The 27,293-nt window shown below is 33.8% G+C and overlaps 1 protein-coding gene across 1 annotated transcript in view; it reads left to right on the forward strand.

The window, feature by feature from the left end:
* The window catches only part of LOC145277038 (UBX domain-containing protein 6-like), a 28,253-nt gene extending 23,929 nt beyond the window's left edge, over window positions 1-4,324 (forward strand). The window contains exon 3 of the mRNA XM_080128673.1: window positions 2,809-4,324. Coding sequence (XP_079984799.1) covers window positions 2,809-3,908 — 1,100 coding nt within the window. The 3' untranslated portion in view covers window positions 3,909-4,324. The remainder of the gene's footprint in view (window positions 1-2,808) is intronic.
* The last annotated feature ends 22,969 nt before the right edge of the window (window positions 4,325-27,293 follow it).

Here is a 27,293-nt window from a genome sequence, read left to right on the forward strand (position 1 = left end):
TTTGGCCCCAGATTTGATCTTCTGACTTATCACACGTGACATTCATAGAAAATAAATAGAAACCTATATTCTTAATTGAACATGTATAAATGCTCTGGTGATGTTTTATTTTTTGATGTTTTTGACATGATTTCTTGGCCTTTCCATCTGATGAGTTACACTCATAGAAAAAAAAAACAGGATATATAACTCTGTATCTTGACTGTCTACATGGTAATGAAATGGTTCATCAAGGAATGATCATTTTAGAAATAAAGATATATATATATATATATATAAAAGCTAATAAGATTCTATTATTTAGTTATACATGCTTTGGAGTAAAAAAAAAAAATATCTGTTGAGCTAAATCCTAGTAGTCTGACTATAAACTTATATATATGCGTGTGTGTGTTTTCAGTACTTGTGCAGTATTTAAACCAGACGTAACTAACTGGCTGCTCGGCTTTGCTCAGAACATGACGTCAACTGCCAGTTTTCAAAGAGCATTGCCGATTATAAAAATGTGACAGTGCTACTCAAGAAAAATACTGAAGTAAGCATTTAAATATAATAAAATCACTAGAAAAAATATAAGGCAAAGAAAAAAAGAACCAGTGGAAAAAAAATAAACAAGTTGTGTGTGTTTTTTTTTTTTTGTTTTTGTTTTTTTTTGCAAACAATTTTTTTGCTCAGACAAAATTAAACAAAATTAATTTTTTTTCATGTTTTTATGCTTTTTTTTAACAAAGGCTTTAAAAAAAGCACTTATGTTTTTTGTGTATTTTTTCTTTTTGCATTTTTTTCTTTATTTTGTAACTAACGTAAAATAAAGCTTTGTTGCTATTATTTTTCTTTTCTTTACATGAACAATTTTTTTCCTGTAGAGTGAGGCTAGGCAACCGATTTTTTAAAAAAATTAAATTAAGACAGCTGGGATATTCCCTTAAGATTAGGTAGACTACTCTACGGTCGCATTGGACGATGTCGAAATGGGGTGAGAAAAGACAGCAGATGTGGAAGAAACTTCGGTACTCTTGCAGAATTTGACCTGGATCCTCAGGATTTTCCATCAATTATGGCTTGGCCTCAACCGGCAATCACCAGATTAAGCAGAGTATTGTTCAAATGTTGAAACACTACATTGACATTTTTTGTTTTCTTTTGCATAAAAATGTAATTATGTAAGTTTTCTTAAAAAAAAAAAAAAACGAATTTCACCTAATAATTTACGGTTAAAAAAATACATTTATCTTTCTTTGTGGATAAAAAAATTGCAAAAAAGAACAAAAAATAATAAAAGTAAATAGACAATACAAAATGCAACTTTTCTTGAATAAAAATAAGTATATATAAATATATTCAGTAAATTTACTGTAGGTTTTTGTTATTTTTTATTTATTGTATTTCTATGTTTTTTTTTTCTGGTTTGTTTGTTTTGAAATTCGTCTGCGTCTGTTACTTTGCTTGGCTTAATCCGGTGACTGCCGGTCAAGCCTGAACCATAATTGATGGAAAATCCCAAGGATCCGGGTCAAATTCTGCAAGCGTACCAAAACTTCGCCAACCCAGTCGGGTAGCTTTCCGATATATGGAGAGAAAAGGATCATTATCAAATTTATGTCTCCTCATAAACTCTAAAAGATAACTGTTGAGAAGCTCCTGGCTGTTCCCATTGATTTTTTTTTTCTTTTTTTTTCTTCAATATTTTCCCCAAATATCGTCTGCTTCTTTGCCGCAAATTGATCGTCATCTTATGTCAGATTACACTAAAACTCCAATGCATGACATCATGTTTAGAGTAAAGCCGAGCAGAGAGTTAGTTACATCTGGTCCAAATTCTGCACAAGTATCATGTTTTCATAGTAAAAGATAAATACTTTTAATGTATACATTCAATAAAGTTTGCCACATTTATGTAACCTCAATAAAAATGGATTTGCACTTTCAGAGCATATATATTGTTAGTAAATAACTCCAATATCACAAATATATTTATAACCTTCATATTATTTTATTGTGTGTGTGTATGTATATATATATATATATATATAAAAATTAAAAATAATTATTTCTGCCTCCTTAAGAAGCATGTTTTTTAACAGTTCAGCACTGTCTATGAAAGAACAGTTGACCTATGTGCGAGATCGCAACCTTCTAGTCACTTGATCATTGTAAATTGGCATTTAATAACGTTTATGTCTTTATAAATGTTTAATTTCTCTTGAATATCGTTGCGGTTGATGGTGGCCCTGGGGTTATGTTCCTTGCAAATGGAGACAGAGATGACTTCATTGCGAGATTCGAATCGCATGATTAGTGGCAATCGTAACTTTTTGCACTGATGATTCTGGAAGGATGAAACATTAGTGTCTGTAGGTATTAAAAATATTTTTACTAGCCCATGGCGTACATACGTATATATGTGATATATATATATTCTCCAGAAGGTGAGAGAATATATAATTATTTTCACAGCCAGACAACGTCATGGCTCTTGTGGGCTGCGACGCAGTCTGGCTGTGGAAATAATGATATATATATATTTCTTTAATGGTTGTTGTATGTCTTTGTGTTTTTTTTTGTTGTTTTTTGCCATTTTTATTTTTATTCTTTTAATCAGATTCTTGTGAACATTAATTGAATTACTTGCATCATTTGATAAAATTTATTTTAAAGAATTTTAAGAAAATTGAAGGAGTTGCATTTGAATTTTGATTGCTACAGAAAGACAATAATTAGTTTGACACTTTTATTACAGTATATATTACTTGTGTAGCTTTTGACTATATTTTGTGCTATGCTAACTTTTCTTTTCTTTCTTTTCAGTTGTGTGTCATCCAACGATGCGGACGCACATAAAAAGTGAATCAGATGCACATGTACGATCTCAGTCGCCAAGTCGACTTGATCAACAATCAGCTTCCCCTAAAAAAGATAATCAACAAACGACCTTTGTTTTGTTCAAGTGTCCGGATATTGGGCCGGCAGTTCTTCCAAAACAAGAGATGAACGACTACATACGAGAATTCCTCTACAATCAGTTGGCTGAACAACCCGGAATGGCCTCTGCCCTAATGATACAAACCCTGAATAAAAACAGGGAAAATGTCAAATTATGCGTCGAAATTTTAATCAAATATCTCAATAACCTTCTGAATAATCCAAGCGAAGAGAAATTCCGCAGAATTCGGGTCAACAACAAAGCTTTTAAGGAGAAAGTCTCTCCAATAGAAGGTAGTGAAGAATTCTTGCAATCTTGCGGTTTTGAGCGCAAAACGTTACCTTACGAAGATCAACCAGATGAAGTATTTCTAACCATTTCGGAAGAAATGGCACTGGATTCCGAACATTTGGACCAGATGAAAAGTTTTCTTCAATCAGCAGAACCAATACGCCCACAACTTGACAGGTCTTTGCGCGTGTATAATTCAACAAGAGTTGTGCCCAATTTTGTAGTGCCGGACGAATTTTTCAACCTTACCCCGGCCGAAATCAAGAAGGAACAACAAATGCGTGCGGACACTGTTGAGAAGTTAGAGATCTTACGAACCAAAGCAATGCGAGAGCGTGATGAGAAGAGAGAGCTTCGTCGCTATCGGTACACGCTGATACGAATTCGCTTTCCTGACGGGATTCTGTTAGAGGGAACATTTAAGGCTATAGAGAAGCTGCCTGCATTGTTGGATTTTGTCCGTGAGAACCTGTTGCATGAGTGGATCCCTTTCTTGCTAATGACATCTATAGGACAGAAGCTGCAAGAGGAAGAATCGACGTTTGCCGAATTGGGTTTGGTGCCAACGGCCATTGTTAACTTCACTTTAGACGATGACGTTGCTTCAGATCTGTCGGCCCAGGACAGTGGTTTTAATAAAAATGGACCATTCCTTAAACCAGAGGTTCAGTGTTTGATACAAGAACTTCGGTGAGATCAATATGTGAATAGGAAACCTTTATTTACGCAGCCTGCAATAAAATAATGGAATTTGCCTGTTGGGTCCTTACAAGGGACTTTGGTTCAGGGAGTCACTATTTTATTAATTGAATAAAAAGATCATTTCCACAGACTCTGCCGTTTCTCTGATCTTTTTTTTCCCCCCATCCCTTCCACCATCCCAACACAATCCACACACAAATCCACACTCTTTCTGCCTTCAATAAAGAGACAAATGTTACCCAATTTTGATACAAACTTTGTCTCCAATAATTGTCAAACATTCAAGAAATATTTGATTCTCCCCCCTCCAACCCTCAACAAATGACATTCCCTGGGTTATTTGGTTGCCCCACCCTGCGGCACACTGTCAATAATTGTTATGTATTTCATAAAATTTGGTTAAGTTGATTTTTGTGTTTGTTTTTTGCCTTCAGTGTTAATAATTTTACCAATTATTCAGCAAATTTTGCGAATAAGAAAGAGATATATCGACTAGGTTTATATTCGTTCTTTATCATGCTTACTGCATCAGTATGACCCAGAAGTAAAAAGATGGCAGAAGACTGTAATAGACAAATAGTTAAAACATGTACAAGGTGCCTTTTTAATAAGTTTCCAGACTTTTTTTGGTACAGACATTTAAAATTGTCGTAGACTCTAAAAAAAATTTGTATGTTATTCCTACACATCTTATGAGATGATTGACCAATTTTTATGATCTCAGGTTCAAATGAACAGCTACTGCAGGAACTAGAATACATCCTACTAAAGCCTGATTATCACAGCTACTAAATTTAAAAAATGCAATCTAAATGTGAGGACATTTTAGAAGAACGATATGCAAAACAATTCTGTTTTGAATTTGGAAAAAATATCGCAGAAACGTATGGAATGCTTCAGACTGCTTTTGGACCATCTTGCATGCATCAGTTTTTAAATGATACAAGAGATTCCGGGAAGGCAGGGAGTCTGAGGTATGATGAGAGGTGTGGGAGGAGTAAGGAAGTCAGAATACCAGAGTTGATTGGCCAAATAAAGAATTTCATGGATAAGGATTGTTGTGTGTCAAGAGACAATAAGGGCACAGTTTGATATCAGTGTGGGAACTGTACGCACAATTATTTGTGAGGTGCGGAAGATTTTCAGGAAGTTTGTCCCATGGGTGTAGCCTACAACTCCATCTTTGTCACAGACTATTTGATCAAGATGGGCATCAAGACAGTTTCTCACCCTCTCTATAGTGCAGACCTTGCTCCCTATGACTTTTGGTTATTCCCGAAGTTCAGGGAAAATTTTAGAGGCTGTCGTTATAAGATAATTGAGAGGAAAAAGGCTATGAGGACTTCCATGGGGTCTTCCAGAAGTTGTTGGAATGATACAAGTGCATTGCAGCCGGAGGAGATTACTTCGAAGGACTAAATTTTCATGTGTGTACTCTATCAATAAAAGTTTTCATATGAAAAAGTCTGGAAACTTAAGGCACTTCCTATTTAAAAAAAAAAAAAAAAAAGATATATATATCTACAATATAAAATTGAACGTCTGTGTGTGTGTGCCTGGTCACAGCTAGGCTCCTATATGGTTGACTATTATAGAAAACTGATCACATATAATGATAGAAGATGTATCGAGACACAGGAATGAGTATGTTTGATCTAGCAGAATGATGATTCATTAAAATTGTGGGGTCTGCGTACACACCTGGTCCACAAAGTATGGAAATAAAAAAAATTAAAAAAAAACGTTTACAAGTATTTTTGATATAGATGTACATAATACTTTGATAAGTATGTTTTAACTTAAATAGGGATGGTATAATAAAATTGTAGGGTCTGCGTTCGCGCCTGGCCTCCATAGAATGGAAATAGGCACACACTTTAATAAAGACTTTTCCTATCTATCTGCATAAGTATACTTTGATAATTGTTTCAGTTTGAAGAAATATGGTATAATAAAATTATGGGGTGTTCGTTCACGCCTGACCTCCATAGAATGTAAATATGTCACAAAGTTTAACAAGGTTTTTTAATATAGATCCACAGAATATTGTGATAAGTGTTTCAGTGTGAACAGGTATGGTATACTAAATTATGGGGTTTATCTATTTTATTTTTACTTTCATCGTATTTTGCTTTGGTTTTGATACCCCCAAATTCGGAGCTCTCTTTACAACCCTTCCTTTTCATAACCTATCATACTTTCATAAATCAGAGTCCATTTTCTGTAGGCTGTTCTTGAACCCAGTCAACGACGGGTACTTTTGATAGTGTGTGTGTGTATGTATATATATATATATATATATATATATATAAAAATAATTTATTTTTGCTTGCAAAAAAAAAAAAAAATTGTGTTTAGATTCTTTGGACTACTGTTCTCACCTTGAGTGTTATTTGCACAACGTTTCAATCGATATAACCCCCCCCCCAACCTTTTCAGGTATAGCTTATCGTACTCCGGAATCTTGAACGGAACCCTTTATTTAATCCATGAGAATGGCATGCTCTCGTTCCCTGCAGATTCCTGAGTGCAACATACACCTGAAGGAGATCAGAAGTTACATTGACCAAAACGTTATTCAAATAACACCAAGATAAGAACAGTTGTCTGAGGAATCCAAATAAAATGGATGATCAGTCCTCGTTTAGAACCATAAAATAATAAAACATTAGAAAAGTAATAAATATTTGATATAGTGAAGTACTATTTGCTTCATATAAAGAAACACGCTCCACAGCCTATTGCCATACAGACTTTAAATTTTACTCTTGCGGAGAGCTTGTACTTGGCTTTTGGCCTATGTAGCTAAATATTTTGAATAATTTTAAAAATATTCTCTTTAATGAAACACTTTTATAATAAAATGTTTAAAACTAACTGAATGATATATAACTAGCAGGCTACCTGCCATTGCCCGATCAAAAATATGCTTAAATGTGATATTTTAATTTATGCAGATTTCCTATTTATTTTTATAGAGCCAATTCTCTATCAATTGTTATATGGTACCCAATATATAGTAGTGATTTTACAAGTAAAAAAAATGACTTTAATGCCATCAGCTAGAATCGAAATCAAAACATTTAGTAATCCAGCCTTAGCTATTACCGTTTGAGCTATTGTCAGACAAGAAATAGTTAAAAATGAACCAACTTAATTTTGACCCCTTATCAGCTATTTATTTTAACTAGAAACCCATAAAACAATGGTTCACAAAAATACAATCATTTTACTGGCTTTGCACTGCTCTGTGACTTTGCGTCTCGGAAGGGATGCATTTCGAAAAAAAAGGAAAAGACACACACATGCACACACCCACACACAGTGAGTTTTAGAAATTAAATTATTTCTATCTCTGTTACTACACAAAATCAGTCAATAGCTATGATACCTACGGTTTCAAACACAACACATAATTCTACCTAGGGTTAATATTTTAATGTTGAACTGTCTTCAGTCAACAGGCAACTGCAGTGATAGAATAGAGCATACAGAAGAACTAAGAACTAAAGAAAAAATACATAGAAAAGAATGAAAACTAAAGAATAAAAAAGATATAAATAAATTAAAATGTATGCTGTGAAAATGCCTGCTGGCCAAGTGTATCTTTGGTTAGGAAAGACACAGGTCAGCAGCCCTCATCATCTTAGCATATCTTTTATTATTATTATTATAACTTTGTAGTTTGTATTTTTTTTTTTCTTTGTTCGTTCAATAAAAAACTTATTTCAATTATGCTCCATATGGATTGGTGGATAAAAAAATGTCTAAAACTTGTGCATATTCTATTGCAATAAAGATTAAAAAAAAAAAAGAAATGGCCTCCGTTTCTGTCTCTAGAGACAATGGATACCCCCTGTAAGAGTTCCTGCACATGTAATTGTGAACGAAGGGTTGCGCAATCTCCAATCACACTTCTCCGGAGTTGGAACTGCCTGATTCCAATGGCAAGGGGAAATCTAAGATGACTGGAAACAATGCCGATATAAGCGATGAGCACATACAGCACTTAGTATTACCAAATGGTCACCCATTTTAGTACTGACCAGGTTCAATGATGCTTAACATGGATCTAATGGAAACCAGTGTGTCAGCGCATGATTATGCTGCATATAATAAAAATATTGGGGGGGGGGGGGTTACTCATAATTTACTGGATGGAATGATAAAATTGTCACCCTAGAAAAGACGACATGATTCCTTTTCTATTTGATGAAAACCAGTTTTCTTTTTTTGTTGCAGACCATCTACTAGTTGGCCAGTTATATACAAATCCCAAGAGCAATAGGAGCCTTGTATCATGTCTGAAAGTGACGCAATGTTCAAAAAGTGAAATTGGAGATGCGCTGCTCTGCCATGCTCTCTACCGATCCAAGTTATAACAACAGGACCATTGCCAGCACCCTCAAAATGGATTTCCATGAATAAAAAGGATGTGTCCAGGGTGATGAAAACAAAGTTTCCGCCACGATTATAGTCTTTGGTGTGGTTTCAAATAAGGGCCACATGATACCACCTCACATCTTCAAAGTCAGCTTGGAAGTCAACACCAAAGTGTACTTGGATGTGCCGGAAGAGTGTGGTGCAATTAGGTGGCCGCTGGCAGATCCTGGGTGTGGCAGTAGGACTGGGCGCTGGCCCACAAGTTCAAAGAGACCCAGACTTGGCTTCAGAAGGAGTGCTGCAAGTTTGTACCCTTCCCTCACTCGATGGTAGCGGCAATAGCAAAGAAGGATAACAAGTACAGATATTCGGTTAAAGATGATAGGATATCGTATTTTATTATTTACCAAGGGAAAGATAAAATTGTCGGCAATATCAGGATCAGCTGGAGTGAGAACGGGCATCTTGCGCGATTGAGATTATTGCATACCTGACGTTGGATGATGTGCCTCAGGTTGATCCTGATCATATAGACGGTCTGATGCTGGAAACTGGTAGCTGGACGTCAGTTGGCACTGGAACATTACCTCAATCTAGCCAGATTTATTTCCCTTTAACTATATTTGCAACATACGAAACCTAGAAATTTCATTGAATGCCTTTTAGAAAATTATCTCGCCTGTTATCACATAAGAGTGAATTTGACAGTCATTTTTTTGGGAATTACCGAGAAAATTGGTTGTTCTTTGGAATGGTAAAGTATTTTACCTGTGGAACAACAAACACTTGTTTGAAATTTGTTGCAGATGATTAACTTTTATTTAGACCTTTTTTTTTTTTTTTTTTTTTTTTTTTTTTTTTTTTTTTTAAGGATATACTGTGCATGCTGTTATGAATGCAAGGTTTTAAAAAGACCTGGTAGTTGCTTTAAAAGAAAAATTTGATTGCTTGCAATAAGATTCTTGTATATTTTATGTATATATGAGGTGCCTTCAATAAGTTTCCAGACTATTTTCATATGAGCACTTTTATTGATAGTACATGCATGAAACTCTAGTCCTCTTCAAAGTAATCTCCTCCAGCTGCAATTCACTTGTTGTATTGTTCCAACAACTTCTGAAGACCCCCATGGAAGTCCTCTTGTGTGAGCGTGTCAATGACCCTCATCACAGCCTCCTTCATCTCCTCAATTATCTCATAATGACAGCCTTTAAGGTTTTCCTTGGGCTTAGGGAATAACCAAAAGTCACAGAAAGCAAGTTTAAGACTATAGGGAGTGTGAGAAACTGTCTTGATGCCCATCTTGGTCAAATAGTCTGATCTTCTTTGAGCATCCTTGGGACAAACTTTGTGTAAATCTTCTGCATCTTCAGCTCCTCGCGAATAATTGTGTGCACAGTTCCCACACTGACATCAAACTGTGCACTTATTGTCTCTATAAACACACAATGGTCTTTATCCATGAAATTCTTTATTTGGCCAATCAACTCTGGTGTTCTGACTTTCTTACTCCTACCACATCTCATCATCATCCCTCACACTGCTTTCCTTAAATATTTTATGTCACTCATCAAACTCGTGTGTAAATTTGTATATGTTGGTATTTATATTTTCTTTAAAAATATATATACTGAACTTTCCTTTTCCTCTGTCAGCTGTATTTTTGTTGATAAATTAATAATGCAAATGCAAAAATGTTGATTAATCTTTTTGGCTATATATTTGTAGTAATCTCTGTATTTGTGCTGATGAAGAGACGTATGAATCCATAAATCTTAGAAACAATCATACGCAAAAACTCTTGATGTTTAATTTCTGGTACTGGTATACTACAAAATGATTTTGGCTCATTAATATCTTGTCATATCAATGACGTGCAGAGAACTTTTTCAGTGCAGGTGTGCTCAAGTGAAAAATACTGCAAAAATATAGTAATGAACACAGTCTCAGTGGGGCACAGGCCTATTATACATTCCTCTGAAAAGAGCACTTTTAAAACAGAAGTAAAAGGAGGCAGTTTCTCCCCCACTCCCCCCTCCGTCACTGTGCCAAATATGTATGGAAAATTAGTTTATGGAAATGTGAATAAGCTAGCAAAACTAAGGAAACGTCAAAGTTGGGCCAAGATATTTCGATCGATGCATTCGACTTTATTTGTTTGCTAAAATTATACAGAACTTTTTTTGCTTTATTACACAGAACTCAACATTTTATACACTGAAGGAAGAAAATCCAAGTTGAGGAAAAATAGTGATAAGAGAGTGGAAGCAATCGATACTGTATATATATGTAGTCAATTGAAATATCTGTGTGTGTATATGTAGTCAATTGAAATATGTTGGTCCAGCTCTAATACTGTGTCTCTGGGGTAAAATCTGTCTTCACGTCCACACGAAATCACCAATGCTATGCAGAGATAAAAGTAAGCAAGAAGAAATCTTGTAGAACCTGTGATCGAGCACTTTATTGGTTTCTTCTCGATAGGCTTTGATATAAGTGATATGTAAAGAAAGAAAATCCAATCGGAGGAAAAATGGTGGTAAGAGAAGAGCGATAGATGGTGTCAAATGAAATGTCTTGGTCCAGCTTTTCAAATCCATCTTGACCCTTTACCACCAGGATTTTTTTATGTAATAAATTTTTTAATCATAAAACTCACACATGACGGAAGTTAGCATGCAACTGATGCACAAGCATAAACAAACCCCCTCATTCAATTGTTGAACCATGCATAGACCTGTACTTTGAAGACCAGTTGGGATGACAAGCAGAGTTTAAAGAAAAGAAGGAAGTGATCATCACGGGTTTTCTATATAAATAAAACAGATGTATGTATGCGTGTGTGTGTGTGTCGGTGTGCAAATATTTAACTGATAAACTCTTAAACTACTGGTCACATAACACTGAAATTAACAGGAAATAGTAATCATTAGGGCTAGGACAACAGCATATTCTTTTCATTGTTTTGACTCTCGAGTGTATATCCGTTAATATCTTATATGCTTTATATAAGAGTGATGTGGTTTTCGTTTGATTGACTGTCTAACTGTGTCAGATATATACTCAAGAGTCAAAACAATAAGAATATTCTGTTGTCATAGCCCTAGTAATCATACACCAAGGATGGTTTATAATGAGTAAAATCTGTTTTGATGGATGAATAACGCATACAGAAATTTGTCGGCAAGTTGAAATACAAAATGTTCATTTCAACTTGCTGCCATATTTCTGTTACTTTTGCGTATGCGCAAATTCATTCATAGTCTGGTTTAATTTTAAATCTTTCTTATCTATCTGTGGCTGGAGCATGTTTTGGTTTTGATTTTAGTTGATGACATCCAAGTTACATTTTTTTTATTTTTAATCTTTTGAAATTAGTACAACATAATATTAAAGAGAGAATTGACTCTGTAATAATAAATACGAAATCTGCATTAATCAAAATATATCTAAGCGTATTTCACAACAGGACAAGGTTGGGCATCCCCTACTGGTCTCAAATAAAACTCCAGTATTTTTGGTTAATTTACCAGATCTGGCCCCAAATAACTTAGAATTCTCTGTTGTTGTCTATTTTTCATCATCTCTCCCAAACACAGTCTAATAATAATTAGTGGAAATTCCACAGGGGACTCATTCATACGTAATATATTGATGTTGGCATTCTGTAGATGTTCAGCGTAAATGAAGACACTCTGATATTATTGTAGCTCTTTTGTTAAAACTGCAAAACTATTTATCTAAGCTAGCAGGGACTCCTGGCATAGCCTGGTTGTAAAGTATGCTAAAATATTTTATTTTAGTTCTTGCAGATTTCGTATATATTATTATAGAGTTAATGTTCTATTGATTTTTATATATTATAAAGTTGCGATTTAAAAAAAAAAAAAAAAAGAAATTTTTAAATCCATATGATTTGGGTGCATCAGCTTAAATTGAAACTGAAACCAAAAGTTATGAAGAATTCTTGGTAGAATTATTTATTACAAGAAATGGAAGTCCATAACAATTAAACGGCTTGGATGTAAGTGTGACTCAGAAAATATATAAACAACACACGCTATCATATTAATATATAGATGAGCTCGATCCATGGAAATTCCATGGAATGAGAAATATATTTGATCAACAAATATGTTTTAATAAAACTGATATTTTTCTGGATAGCGCAAAAAATTTTTTTTTTTTTTGGACAGAAAAACAAATGACACAGCAAATATGAGTTTAAATTTTCTCTGAAAATAGTGTCCGTTGTATTTTAAATATAGAACCGACTCAAATGAAATAAATTAATAAATACTAATAAACACTCAGTAAGTAATATTGTGCTACATAGTTCAATACAAATAATAAAATCATATTGTAATAATATTAATTTACTTCCTCAGTCCAACAACCTGGCAGATAATTTTTTTTTTCAGTCCTTTTGTTTTGAATGCTCACTTTTTTACGTAACATTTCACTGACTTCTTTCTTTGAAGAACTGCTGTATGTCAAAATCACTATTCCTTTCTCACACTATTGTAACAATGATCATATATTATTATAATTATATTCGAAAACAAGACTACAGCAAAGGAAGCTCACTCTCATATTCTTATCCAGCATTGTCAGATTGGCTTTTTTAAGGCCAAATTTCCTGAATTTGGCCTTTTTTTTAAAGCAGTTTAGTCTTCAAACATTGTATTTGTCTTTTTTTTGTTTGTTTTTTAAAGTGTAACCTACGGACTAACTAAGGAAGGATGTATGTGCTCTGTGTTTATCTTTGCATTGTTTCCAGTCCTCCTGGACTTCTCCTAACCACTGGACTCAAGCAGTGCCGATTTAGGAGAGATGTGGTTGGTAATTGCGCAACCCTTGCCTCACAATTACACGCGCAGCTGCCCCTTTGTCTTTCGAGACTGAATGGAGGCATGAACCAATTTATCATTCCATATAGAATCCGTTGTGAAATAATATTCTTCAGAACTTTAATCATTATTTTTGTTTTTTACGAAGGAACCAGCAGAATATTATATCGCACTGACAGTAGGAGTACATACATGAGATATAAACAAATGTCTATAAATGAATTGGCTAACAAGAGAAGAAAATATGCATGGAAACGCAATGTGTCATCGTAATTTCTAGTCCAGTATTATTAGACTTCAAAGACTGTCACAACCAAGGGTGGTAGTGGGTGTTATGTGGTGCCAGGTTAACCATATGTTAGATAGTGGGATCTATATATAAGGTGTTTATATAATGTACATGGGTATATAATGTGTTTCTTGTGTCATCTAGTGTTTCATAACGTTCCTCGTAGATGTGTGTATAACTGTTTACATATATACAATATCAATACAGTTTCAACAGGACACAAAACATTTTATAAACAGCACAGTTCCTTAACAACAAAGGGACGGAACATCTTTCTGAGGGTTTTACATCTTGCCAAACAAAAAAACATACCTTCATGTATCTGTGGGTCTTTGTCAAGAGCTGAAATGAAAATCTATCCTAAGGAAATGATCAACAAGGGTTGTATTTCAAACAATTTTTATTCCAAATGCTTTCCGATTGTAAGATTGCATACGTTTTAGATTCTACTTTCTCCGGTGTAAACTGCCATGAACCCTGTCGCTACCTGACTCTGTCTCCACTCTCCAACTGTTTCCGTTTAACTGACCACTGACTAATTCTGAATGTATCTCTACTTGGTTGCTATTAGGTCATTCAACTCACATCTTTTAACATGTGACTTCAAATCACGCTTTCTCTATTCCGATCTGTTATTTTGAAACTTGTTTTAGTATTTTAACATTCATTTCATCATGGTCGCATACCTGGTTCTTTTGTTTATTGTTCTACTAACCCGTGTTAGATAGTGAGGTCCATATATATATATGTAAGGTGTGTATAATGTATGGGGTATATAATGTTTCTTTGTGTCTTCTAGTGTTTCATAATGTTCCTTCTAGATGTGTTATAACTGTTTACGCATATACATTACACATACTGATAGTTTCAACAGGACATATAACATTTTATAAACAAACAGTTCCTTACAACAAAGGGATAGAACATTCTTGGGAATTATTCAAGCCAAAAGAAAGAACACACCTAATCCACAATATGGTTGTCTTCAAGTCTAACGTAAATAAGTTCTTGATGAGCCGTTCCATATAAGTTATCAAATTTAACAAATTTTCATTACTAATGATTACTATATTGTCCAATTTCTACTGTACTCTCTTTAACCCTTATCCTTGAGTGGCCTCTTGGCCTTGAGAATGTGGTGATGCCTTTGTAAAAAACAAAAAACAAAAAAAAAACAAATTCATCAGTTGATCTTGATTAAGATTCACACTCACAAAGTGACAATTAACACTTTGCTTATATTTTCAGACAATTTTCATTCCAAATGCTTTCCTGTTGAAATATTGCATGCATATTAGGTTCTGCTTCCCCTAACATACAGGGCCCTAGCCCTGTTGCTAGTTGACCCTGTCTCCAACACTCCAACTCTTTCTGCCTATCTCCCATCTCTCACCAACTAACTGACAAATGACTAACTCTGTATATATCTCTACTATTCGGTTGCTATTATGTAATTCAATTCACATCTTTTAACATGTGACTTTGAATCACGGTTTCGATCTGTTATTTTGAAACCTATTTGAGTATTTTAGCATTCATTTAACCCGTTTCTGCTCTTTTGTTTATTGTTCTTCTAACCCATTCCAAATTCCAAAACTTATAACATATTTGTCTTCATACCGACAAGAAATAATGTTCTTTTATCTAACATTTTAACTTTTAATAATAATAGTCGATTTTTCTAAATCGATTATCAGCAAGGTAACCTGGTGTCACCCGGCATGATCTAACAGTGGGTATAAGCTCCCTTTCCCTCTCACTAAAAAATGCCCTCATGGTGTGTGTCTCAAATAACCGGTGACAACTAAGTCCACCTACTGGCCTTGTGTGATTTAGTTACTAAGGATGTTAACAAGACAAATCCCTTTAAAGTTTTGAATTTTTTTAGATGAGGGCTGATTGTTTGTATTGTTTTGATTGATCTATTATTCTTATCTTGAGTGTTATTTCTGCAACGTTTCGATCAGTGTAGCCTCCAACCTTCGTTAGGCATGTTGGCCGCTATCTTGGAAAAAAAAAAGGAGAAAAGTTACTGGCTCGGTAGATGTTTTTGTATTCTTAGAGCTGTTTTTGTTTTTATTGTCGTTGTTTCATATGTGTGAAAACCCCCCCAAAACATCTGGTTGACAAGGGGAGGTAATTTCAATAAAGTTTAACAGGATTATTTCCATTTTACCGTTTAAATTTTAAGGAGGAGGTTGTACAATTTTTATTTTTATTTATAATTAGAGTTTCCCATATACTGTTGATCTCTATGCTTGGTCCACTTAGCAATTTTTCTTTTTTTAGTATACACCCGTGAGCAAAAAAAAATGGGCCAAACAAATTTTATACACTTTATTGCACTAAAAGCTAACAAAGAACAATTGAACAAGGAAACTTAAACGAGACTAACACAAAACAAAACATTTACTTTAATAAATGCTTAGTATGGAAACGCATTCCCTTTTGATTTCTTTAAAAGATCAATCCTTTTAGACATGCTCTCAACCAAAGTGGAACACTGTGAAGAGGAGATGCTATTCCATTCGCTATGCACAGCTTCCGACAGTGTTTGAAAAAGTTATTCCAGCCAATGCATGAGATATTATGGGCCAAATATTCTCGATTGGGTTTAAATTGAGGCTTTGACCTGGTCAAAACATCACATCAATTGAATTATCAGAAAACCATTTTTTTTGTGACTTTAGCAGTGTGTGCAAGGACATTGAAAAATAATGTTCTGGGATATTCCCAGCTTCTGGATACTTGGTAACATTCCTGTTTCTAACATTCGAATGTATTCCTTTGCATTGATTGATTTCTCACATCTAATAAGTTCCCCAACTCCTGCTGCAGTAAAAGTTCCTGTGTTTAACTATCGTTTTTATGCAACTTGTCGAAAAAATCTTTCTCCAGTTCTTCGAATACACCGTTCGGGAACATCACTAACAAGACAAAATCTTGATTCATCTGACCAGAAAACATTCCTTAACCAGTCTTTATCTTTCTTGCCATAACGCAAGAAAAATCTTTTTCTATCATTGATGTTCTTCTTAGATAAAAATGGCTTCTTTGCACACCTTTTAGAAGAAAATCCCATTTCTTTCATTCGTCTAGATATTGTATATCTAGAAAGAGAATTTCCAACTCCTGTTTTGAATTCTTTGCTATGGTCAACAGAAGTTTTCTTTTAATCCTTCAAAACAGTTAATTTAAGGCTATGGTCGTTCTTCAAAATGGATTCTCTAGGGCGACCAGATCCAGATTTCCTTTTTACTGAGCGTTCGACTTCGAACCTTTGACCAATTTGCTTCACTGTAGAAAGAGATGTTTTCACATTTTCTTTTCTTAAAATATCAAAAATCTGCTTGTAAGTCATTTTGGACTGCCTTAATTCTGCAATTCGGTTTTTTATATCCTCGCCAAAATACGGTCATACCATTTTTAGGATTAATCTTTCCACTTATTATTATATTCTATAATAATAATGATCTGCAAAATAGAAATTTCCAGTTAAAATTAACAAAGTTTCATGGAAAAATATTGAAAAATCGATTTCTTCCTGCTTTCACTTTTGGCCCATTTTTTTTTGCCCATGAGTGTATGTGCCGCTTCTTTAAGTCAACTAACTCTCCATCTTGCATCCTTGTCAATTATTTTGACCTCGTTCCATAAAGGGAAGTGTGTTCCTTTTTCTTTTTTATATGTGATCAGCTAGTCCTGACTTTTCAACCCCCCCCCCCCCGTGTCATGGCTTTATGGTGTTCTTCTAGTCCTATCTTATCTGACGAAGGTTGGAGTTTACACTGACCGAAACGTTGTAGAAATAACACTCAAGATGAGAATAATAGTCCGATTAAAACAAGTAATATAAGTCCCTTCACAATAATAAGCAGCATACAAATATCTTAAAATGCAAGTGAATCTTTGGATTATGCTAACACTTACAAGGTCACAGTAACCTTGTAATTCACCTTACAAATGGGAGTTGAAACAAGTACCAATCCCATGCTGTTAACGGATTTGGATGCACTTACTCTGTTGCAATCGCACAAGAGCTGATGCTGCTTGGAAAGAATTTAAATTATTACGCATGCATGGAATATGGAGTATTGTTGCTGCAATAACCACTAGTCGCTCACTCTTAGAAAGGGTCCCAAAAAATGTCTTAAATCTAATAGGTTCCGCATTTTTCGTTAAGCTCCAACCTTTGTAACATCTTTGTGTCTATTTAAAAAGTAATTTAATGGAATGGCCTCTGATGAACTAGTAGCACTTGCGTCGGCTCGACATATATATCCCCAACTGACCGGACAGACAGCAAAATCATACTCCTTCACTGTACAGGTTCCTCGATGACAGAAAGCCTTGTACTTTAATAGTTTCTTCCCTTGAACTGTCAGACTTTGGATTTTTCTCTCCGTTTCCTGCTTCCCCGACTTTAGTAAACTGCAGAAGTTTAAATGTAATGTGAACAGACATCTCACAGCTCAACTCTCCACAGTCCACTGTTAGATGCGATCCGAAATAGTTGCCCTTTACATTCTAAGTGGCAATATGCCTTGTTTGGAACAAAAAAAAAAAAAAAAAAAAAAAAAAAAAAAAAAAAAAAAAAAAAAAAAAAAAAAAAAAAAAAAAAAGAAAGAAAGACATTTAGATGCTAATGCACTTACTGATCTGCGCTATTTTTTAATCGTATTTCCAAGTTTAATTAAAGTTTTATGATATGTTTTTTTTATTCAATTGTAAGGTTAAAATATAGAATAGGTATAAAGCACCCTCTCCTCCCCATGTTAAGAATGGCTTTTTAAATAATAACGTTATTATTTCAGCATGGATCATTACAAGTACATGACTCATGCCTTTGCCTGAGGCCGATTTCACGCTGTATTGAATCATCAAATGATATCTGTATGAATATTCCACATGAGAAGATGGTATATTTTTTATTTGTACAAATTCTCAAACTCATTTCCTGTAGATTGTATAACATTGAAAATGTTTGTAAAACAAAAATACAATTTTGCTTTAAAACACTCTCGAACTTTTGCATTCCACAGATGTCCTCCTGGCTTAGCAAGCCGAGAGCAGGCTCGCCCTATTTCTATGAATAGTGGTAATAGACAAGCGTTCGTAAAACCAAGTTAATTCACGATGGACTCTGATGTATTCTTTTCCTTGTTTTGATTCTCAGGTATTTATCCATTGATATCATGTTTTTATGTAGAGTGATGTGATTCTCGGTTGATTAATCGTGTCTAACTGAGTCGGATATATTCTCAAGAGTAAAAACGATGAAAAGAATATGCTGTTGTCATAGCCCTAATTATTAACTAAGGCTGTTGAGGAAGTCGCTTGTGTTGAGGCCTGTTCCTCTATTTGTCTTAATAGTGATTGGTTGTGACACAAAACTGCTCGTCTTTGGAATACAATACCGCTGAGCTGCTTCCTAGCTGACTATAACCTGGTCATTTTCAAGTTCAATGTAAACAAGTTCTTGATGAGCCATTCTCTAAAATAAAATTAACTCCTATTTGATTTTCACCATCACCGATCATCATGGTGTTGTCCCACCTGACACTCATTAACACTTATCCTTGAGTGGCCTCCGAACCTTGATAAACGGTGAATCTATAGTTTAAAAAAAAAAAAAAAAAAAAAATATAAACATTTTTATTGTTTTGCCGTATTTTCAAGGTTTGTTGTCAATACCATATCAGCAACTTTTTCCATGTTTCATTTTACTTCAGTTAGTTCTCAAAAATCAAGGGACCCCCTCCCTGGGTCTCACACTTGAACTCTGATATGAGATACATAGATATTCGAATGTTCCATTTTATTTGGCTTGACATTCAGCATGCTTATTTATGACCAAGGTTTATTTCAGTTTCTCGTTAGTGGCCGGAGTTGATTGATTTTAGCAAGAAGATTGCATCCCTTTCATTTGGTATACAGATGCTTCTATTTATAGTAATCGTCGGAGAATGTTCCAGAATCAATAATATAGAACACTAGTTTTTTTGAAACCTTCTGGAACCAAAGAAAAAAGAATACATTATTTTTCAGTTATATTTTAAGTCTCTAGAAACACTTAAAAGGACATTTTCACTTTCTAAAATTAAAGCAATATTATTTATGTTATCTTATATAATATTTTAATTTATATATTATTAATATTTAGTTTTGTATTATATTTTACTTCTCAAACACTGAATTTATAAAGAAGTTGGGAACCCAATTTTCTTCTCCCCAAGTAACCGTTTAACACATTCACTGCCACCTATAGCTCTATTAAATGTATTGTCATTGCCAAGCTATTTTTTTCTGCAATTTCCAAAAAATAAAATCCACAAATAATGCATATGATATAATATGGAATATATATTAAATTTGTATTATTTTTTGATATTCTCATATCTGGCAAATTAAATAAGAAAATATCTAAGTGTGTCAGATACAAATATCAGTTGGTATATTTTTTTGTAATAAAAATAACTCTTAATCAGTTTTTATTCATATTGAATCATTCAACTTATAACTTATATACGTATCCACTAGAAAAAAATACATGGCAGGGGCCAAATACGAGATAACTCGTAAACATACAATTCAATATGTGTTATTTTGAGATGCCAGTTCAAGTTAAAGATAGTTATCATACGTTCCGAGCGTGCATTGACTAATAGAGAAAGAATTTTGTTACTATGACTTTATTCGTAGAGGGCAAGGCTAAGCAAATGCCATGGTACAAGAATATTCGTAGTTGGCAGCGAATGTGTAAAATATGTTATTGTATATCTTTCCTGTGGTCTCTTGGTCCTACTGGATTCCACGACAAGAATTGATCTAGTCTGTTGGAGTGTCATAGAGACGAGATCTTTGTGCCACGAATACTTTGTGATTTTGAAAATTTAGTCAGGGTTTACTGACAAATCCCTGTATAGAGAGACCTTAGATACTCAAGGATAGCGTCTGGTATGGATTCAAGTTCTTTTGCAAAAGAAAATGTAAAATTATGTGCAAAGTCATAATAATCGGGGACATGTCTATTTTATTCTTTAGATCAATGACGCACTCATACAAGCAATTTCTTTCTGTATTTTCTTTTTATCGATCACGATCATACCCTCCAAATCTCGCATTCACTACTTGTCTTTAAATATCCCCCCCCCCACCCCATCGTGAAAACAATGTTCGGAGATGGAGAGTGAGGTAATAATACAATTTAAGATCTTTTCTAGGGATCGATTTCTCACGGTTTCACAACTATAAAGTAAAACATGAACAGGGAGAGTGGTGCTCTTAAACAGCACTGAAAGGAAAACCATTATTAAGACCATTAACAATTATTGTAAGGAATGAGAATATTTATTGAAACTGTAATAATAGGAACAGCACCAATGACCAATCTTAACCGACATAATGACCAAAATTATCCAGGATTGCAGAGGTCATAACTAAGCAGTCAATACATACAGGATTGCAGAGGTCATAACTAAGCAGTTAATACATACTCCTAGTTGGCTCGAACAGACTTTCAATTTTTACTCATCTTTTGCTGAATTCTGGCTTGAATTATGAATTCCAAGTTAAATCTTTCATGTTAATAAAATTGTATGACCATTTTTAAGTCCTCTGCAGCTGTGAACATAAAATGTTATAAATTAGCTGCAATAAATTTTTCTATTTCACTTATACACAGTGTCCAAAAAGTCACTGAAGGGTTTAAAATCTTTGTCATTTTACCATTAATGATTAATTTTTTTTCTCTATTTCAGATATTTTGGAAATTAATTATGGATACGTATAGCATTGAAGAACGTATACAAGTTGTGAAGTTTTACCAAAATTATGCAATGCTTTGGTGACTTCATTATCTCTCGCTATGGCAATGTCAAATGGCCACCACATTCCCCAGATTTGACAAGCCTCGACTTTTTCTTGTGGGGATATCTTAAAGAAAGAGTTTATGCTAACAAACCCCCAAGCCCTGCAAGAATCAAAGGGAAACATCAGAAACGAAATAAGGGAGTTAAATCGCAATCCAGAGATTCTGCAATCTGTCGTGAATAATGTTTTGGAAAGAGCACAAATGTGTGAAACTGAAAATGGGCAACATCTAAAAGATATTATTTTTTATGAATATGGTTTGAATTTTGCTTAAAAAAAAAAAAAAAAAAAAAAAAAAAAAAAAGAAAAGAAAGAAAATTCTCAACGCCATAGTCAGATTGCGTTAAAATTACAGAAAAATATAAACAATAAGGAATCTATTTAAGTTCAAAATTATTAAGCGACTTTTTGAACACCCTATAATAGTTTTGTTTATATGAACCGCTCCTGGTCAAAATACAGCACGTGCATCTTTGCCCGTTATAATTTTCGATGATTTCTAATTTGAATTAATCAGGCTGACCAAAAGGATTCAGGATTGCAGCTGTCATGTCTAAGCAGTTAATACATACTTTTAGTTGACTCTCCTACAACCAGGCTGTCAATTTTTTACCAAATTCTATGTGATACAATATTTTTAACATCTAATTTTAACCTTAAGCTGATGCTTAGTGAATAAAATCAGATTTTATTGAGAAAAAGACTCGTCAGTATAGAACCCCCTTAGTCAAATAAAGAACTTGCAGCAAAAAAACATTTTTAATGAAAAACACTTGAGACAGAGGTTACGTTGAGGGGGTGGTGGTGACATGACTATACTATTTTTTTGACATCCCATATAAGGACGAAGAAGAAATGTTCCATCTTGTAAAAATCATAGCAGCCAAACGTGTTAATCCTATGCATGATCATGGTAAATGTTGGTATAAAATTGAACAAGCCAAGCCCAACATCAATCAGCTAACAGAATAAACATCTGAAATTGTTTAGTTTGAACCCATGTCAAGAAGTAGATCAACCAGACCATTATGACTCGAATAAAGATGGCAAGCCACATGAGCTGGAAGACAAGAATGCAACAGAAAATAAAAGAAAAAAATGAAACGACTAATAAAAAACTTTAAAGTCCATCAAAAAGAAAATTTGTTTTATTACAATAGTAAAATTATAAAAATAAATATTTGCGTACACGTTTACAAAAATATAATTTTCTCACTTCAGAGAAAATTTAATTAAGAGACAATTTACAATAATGTATAATAAAATTGTTCGACAAGATATCGTCCATCTGTGCGAGTTGATGTGTAAACATAACTGTTTAAATTAATGATTTTATTCAATTAATCTAATGACCAAAATTTGAATTTTGGAAAGCTTAAAATAATTTAATAATAATAATAATAATAAAAATATCATGCATGCACTTTAAAAAAAAAACTAAAAAAATAAATTTATCAATACAACAGTTAGAAAAAAACAAAACAAAAACCTTAAGTTTTTACTGTTTTATGCTAAACATGCTTTTCATGCAGGAAATAATAAATGAAAGTAAAACACTCCCTGCTAACGCCAGGTAGGTACGGCTATTATATTGATATTATGCCATGGCTTTGTTAAACTGGGGTTTCATATTTTTAACAAATAAGATCTGAAGGATATTATAAACTACTAAACGTTGCCCGGTATTAAACGTAACGTTAAATTCCTTTAAAAAAAAATAAAAAAATTGCATGTGAATATTATGCTTTTTCTAAACAGCTGAGATCGAAATCAAAACTTAAAGACAGTGAGTCAAGTACAATAACCATTAGGCCAGCATATCACATGCTTCAAAAAGTATTTTCAATCCTACTTATTCTTTACATAAGGAAGCTGTCATGTGAACGATTTGCGTATGCTCAGTCGTGAAACAGTTGACAAACAGATGATCCCCACGTACCAATTTTTCAATTTTTACCCCTTAGCAGCCATTTTTATCTGAATGAAAACTGGTTAAAATTTTTCCACATGTCTGAATACCCTATATACCAAATTTCAAGTCTGTAGATCGAAAATTTGTTGAGTATATAGTTCAGAGTTGTCCTCTCTCTCTCTCTCTCTCACACACACACACACACACACACACACACACACACACACACACACATATTCTCACTTTTCTAAATATATAGATATTTGATGAAGTATAGAATCATTAAAATATGCAGAGAAGGTCATTTCTTTTAAATATGTAAATGTGTAATTAGTCCTAAGAAAGGACAAAAGACAGCTGATGAGTATGTAAAGATGAAAGTGGCAACAACCAAATTGAAGAATGATGATGAGTGTGTGTGTGTGTGTGTGTGTTAGTGTTGGGACGATTTATCGGAATCGGGGGGGGGGGAATCGACAAATTTGGGGTTATTGGAAATCGGTATAAAAAAAAAATTGATGCCTATTTTTCGATGCCAAAACGATTCTTTTAATTGTCTTTCTTTTATTTGATTTTGTTTAAAGCAAAATCTTCGATTGCTGGTAATAATGATAAAATAATAAATATTTATTGATTTAAAAATACCAGTAAAAGCTAAAATCTATAGATCATCCTCTACAAGTGTAATTTTACATTTAGGAAAATATCTGCATATTTAACATGTGTTTTTTAGAGGAATCGGGGAAAATAACAACTCTATAGAGATTTATAAAGAATTGGAACACAGAAAAAAATATTGGAATCGTCTCATCACTAATATATATATATATATATATATATATATATATATATATATATATAGAGAGAGAGAGAGAGAGAGAGAGAGAGAGATCGACTCATTTTTCAGAAAGAAATCGTCAGCGAATGATGTTTAAATAAAGTTGAATAGGAGAAAGAGGCAAAATATACAAAAAAAAGGTACTAATGCACTTATTGATCCATGCTTTCGAGGGGGGGGGATTCCGAAAGCCATTCTTAACATGAGGAGGTTGGGGTGTTTATAATACGCTGGGGCACGTCGTAAAAATTTACCTGATTTTCTTAGTTAAAAATAAAACTACTTGATTAATTTACGTTTTTTTGGAATAGGTACTAATGCACTTATTGATCCATGCTGAAATAATAACGTTATTATTTAAAAAGCCATTCTTAACATGGTGAGGGGAGGGTATTTTGTACCTATTCTGTACTTTAACCTTACAAGTGAATTAAAAAAAAAACATCATAAAACTTTAATTAAACTTGGAAATATGATTTTAAAAAATAGCGCGGATCAGTAAGTGCACTAGCACCAAAAAAAAATAATAAATAAATAAATAAATAAAATAAAATAACATGGAGGAAAGAAATAGAACATCACAAATGTTACTAGGGGAAACGGCAGGGGATGTAACATCTGCATGTAATTGCAGAACAAAAACTAAATATATTGATGTAGCCATCTTTTGTTTTCGGGAGCTCTTTAAACAATTCTAATTTATGAGAGAGAGTTCTTTTTTGCCTACAGATCGACAGTTTTCACATTGTCACACACAAAATCTCAAGAATATTAAGGCAGTGCTTAGAGTGGGCCTTGCGTATGATACAGAAACGACTATCCGAATATACCTCACTACAACATTTATTGCCTAGCAAATGCTGCCCAATTGCTGACTAATGGAGAGATGAGTGCCCAGATGTGCTCTGTAAATGCCTGGATGTATTCCTTAAACACCCGGATGCATTTGCCAACATATTTATTTTAAACTATTAAGGCTTGCAGAAACGTGAAGGGACATGTTGTGTCACTGACTCTCAAGTGCTGAAAAGTTTGACTCACATAGTCAGCCTCATATTGACATTTAAATTCATAGATTACTAAACTTTTATCTAGTGTGAAAAGGATATCTTTCTGAAAGGCTAGGAAAGCAGTCCTGGTACCAAAAAACCACACGGGACTGTACTACATAATAACAACGGCGCACAGCGGACCTGATTCTATCAGAAAATCCTTTACTGATAGAGCCAATAAAAGGGAGCTTCAAGTAAACTGGATACTTGAGTGAACTAAAGAAAATATCAGCATTGAACTTTGCAAGTTTTTTGTGGAAAAACTTGGAAATAATGCCCTCAGGGAAACCATTCTTTGTTCAGCTGCTAATTTGATGGTCGTGCAAATCATAGGGCAAAAGAATCCTAATATACAACCCCGTGAAAGTCGTTTTGTTTTGTATCTGGTGGTAGTAAAAGTATTATCTGCCCTTTCCACCAAAACATCTATAAAGAGTAAAGAGCCATTATGTTCTTTCTCCATGGTAAACTGTAGTGCTAGATGGATATGGTTTAATTCCAGGAAGAATTCACTCATTTCATAGCGGGAATTGAAAATAACTGAAGTATTGTCTACATAATGCGAATAGCAGAAGGGTCTAGGAACCTGAGCGAATAATAAAGATTCCTGAAAACCTAGGAAAATGTTTTTGCTAGGATTGCATCCAACGGACTGCCCATCGCCACCCCATCAACCTGCTGGTACATTACATTATTGAAGTTGAACCTGACCGACTTGGTGGCCAGTTCTAGAAATTCCAGAAAAATGTTCTCTTGATAAACAAGAGAGGTTAAAGTGCTGCAATAAAGCATATCAGCACATACAATGGTTTCATCAAGGGGAACATTTGCAAATAAGTTAGTGACATCAAACAAACATAGAAAGTTTGTTTGTGAATTACAATCCAGTTTCTACATGAATACACCAAAACGGAAAGAATTACCGAAAATTCTCTTAAGATAGGATCAAGTATCTTTGCCAACCACTTGGCCAGCTCATATTGGTGTGTGTGTGTGCCCCAAACAGGGATAGGATGTGCCTTAAGGGGACAGCATCTTTGTGAATCTTAGGTAGCCTGTATATTCTTAGTCGTTGTGAACCGAATCAAATAGTATCATAGGTATCCTTACTAATAAACTATGTAGAAAACATTTCTGAGGTTTTACTTCAATGCTCCAGGTATTGTCAATTGATAAGTCACCAAGCCTTTTGGTTTGGTTGTTTTGTTTTATGGCATATCAATCCTTTTCAGATTATTTAATGCCGAATCCAGTAATTTTGGAAATAGTATTCATGTTGTATCTAGTTATTTTGTAGAAGGTTTTTATTCTTTAAGCTTTTTGTATCTTCAATCGCTAGTTTGTAGTGTTTGGTTTGGTTTTATTGTTTTTGTTCCCTGCCCTGCAGAACATTAATGAGTTTTGCAATAGGACAGGGAAAAGAGTTACAGTATTAATGTTTTTATTTTTGGTTTTGCAAAACAACCAAGCTTTTAAAATTTTCTTTGATCAAAATATCCAACATTTTCCCAGTATAATCATAGACATTTCCCCTAGGAATATTTGCGACAGTGTTTTATTTCTTTCTTCCATGTTATTTTTTTTAATATATATTGCCCCCCCCCCCCACCATTCGAATTTAAATTTCATTTGCTGATGTTTTATTTTAAAGGCTATTTGCCAATTATTTATTTCTAGAAAATGAGTCGGTCGAAAGGTATCTCGAATGTCATCTTTTTATTTTAATGGTTTATTTACTATTAAATATCGTTTTATAAACTCTTTATCTTTATCCTATTATGTATTTGCTATCCCCAATTTGATATGACTTCAATGACTCCATTTTTTTTTTTTTTAAACACTAATAAAATTTTGTACCACAAAAAAATCTTGTTTATATATATATATATATATATATATATATATATATAATTTATCTTCCACCAGACTATCCATTCACGTGTAATCACCTTTTTCTTCATCATATTCCCTCTGCTTCACTTTTTTGTTATCAAGTAAGATCTTTGACTTACTTGTTGTTTCATCAAATACTTTTGCATGCAAAATCCGATCCCGCATTTTGCTAATTCCTACCCTCTGATGAGAAGGAAAGTATTTCTTCGAAACTCAGCGGATTAAGGACTATCCACTTATCTAGTGTTTCCTTTTCAGATTAAATATGTTTTTAACTCTTTTTCAAAG

Source organism: Euprymna scolopes, chromosome 1, assembly GCF_053919585.1.
Source record: "Euprymna scolopes isolate OS-2025 chromosome 1, ASM5391958v1, whole genome shotgun sequence".
Taxonomy (NCBI): Eukaryota; Metazoa; Mollusca; class Cephalopoda; order Sepiida; family Sepiolidae; genus Euprymna; species Euprymna scolopes.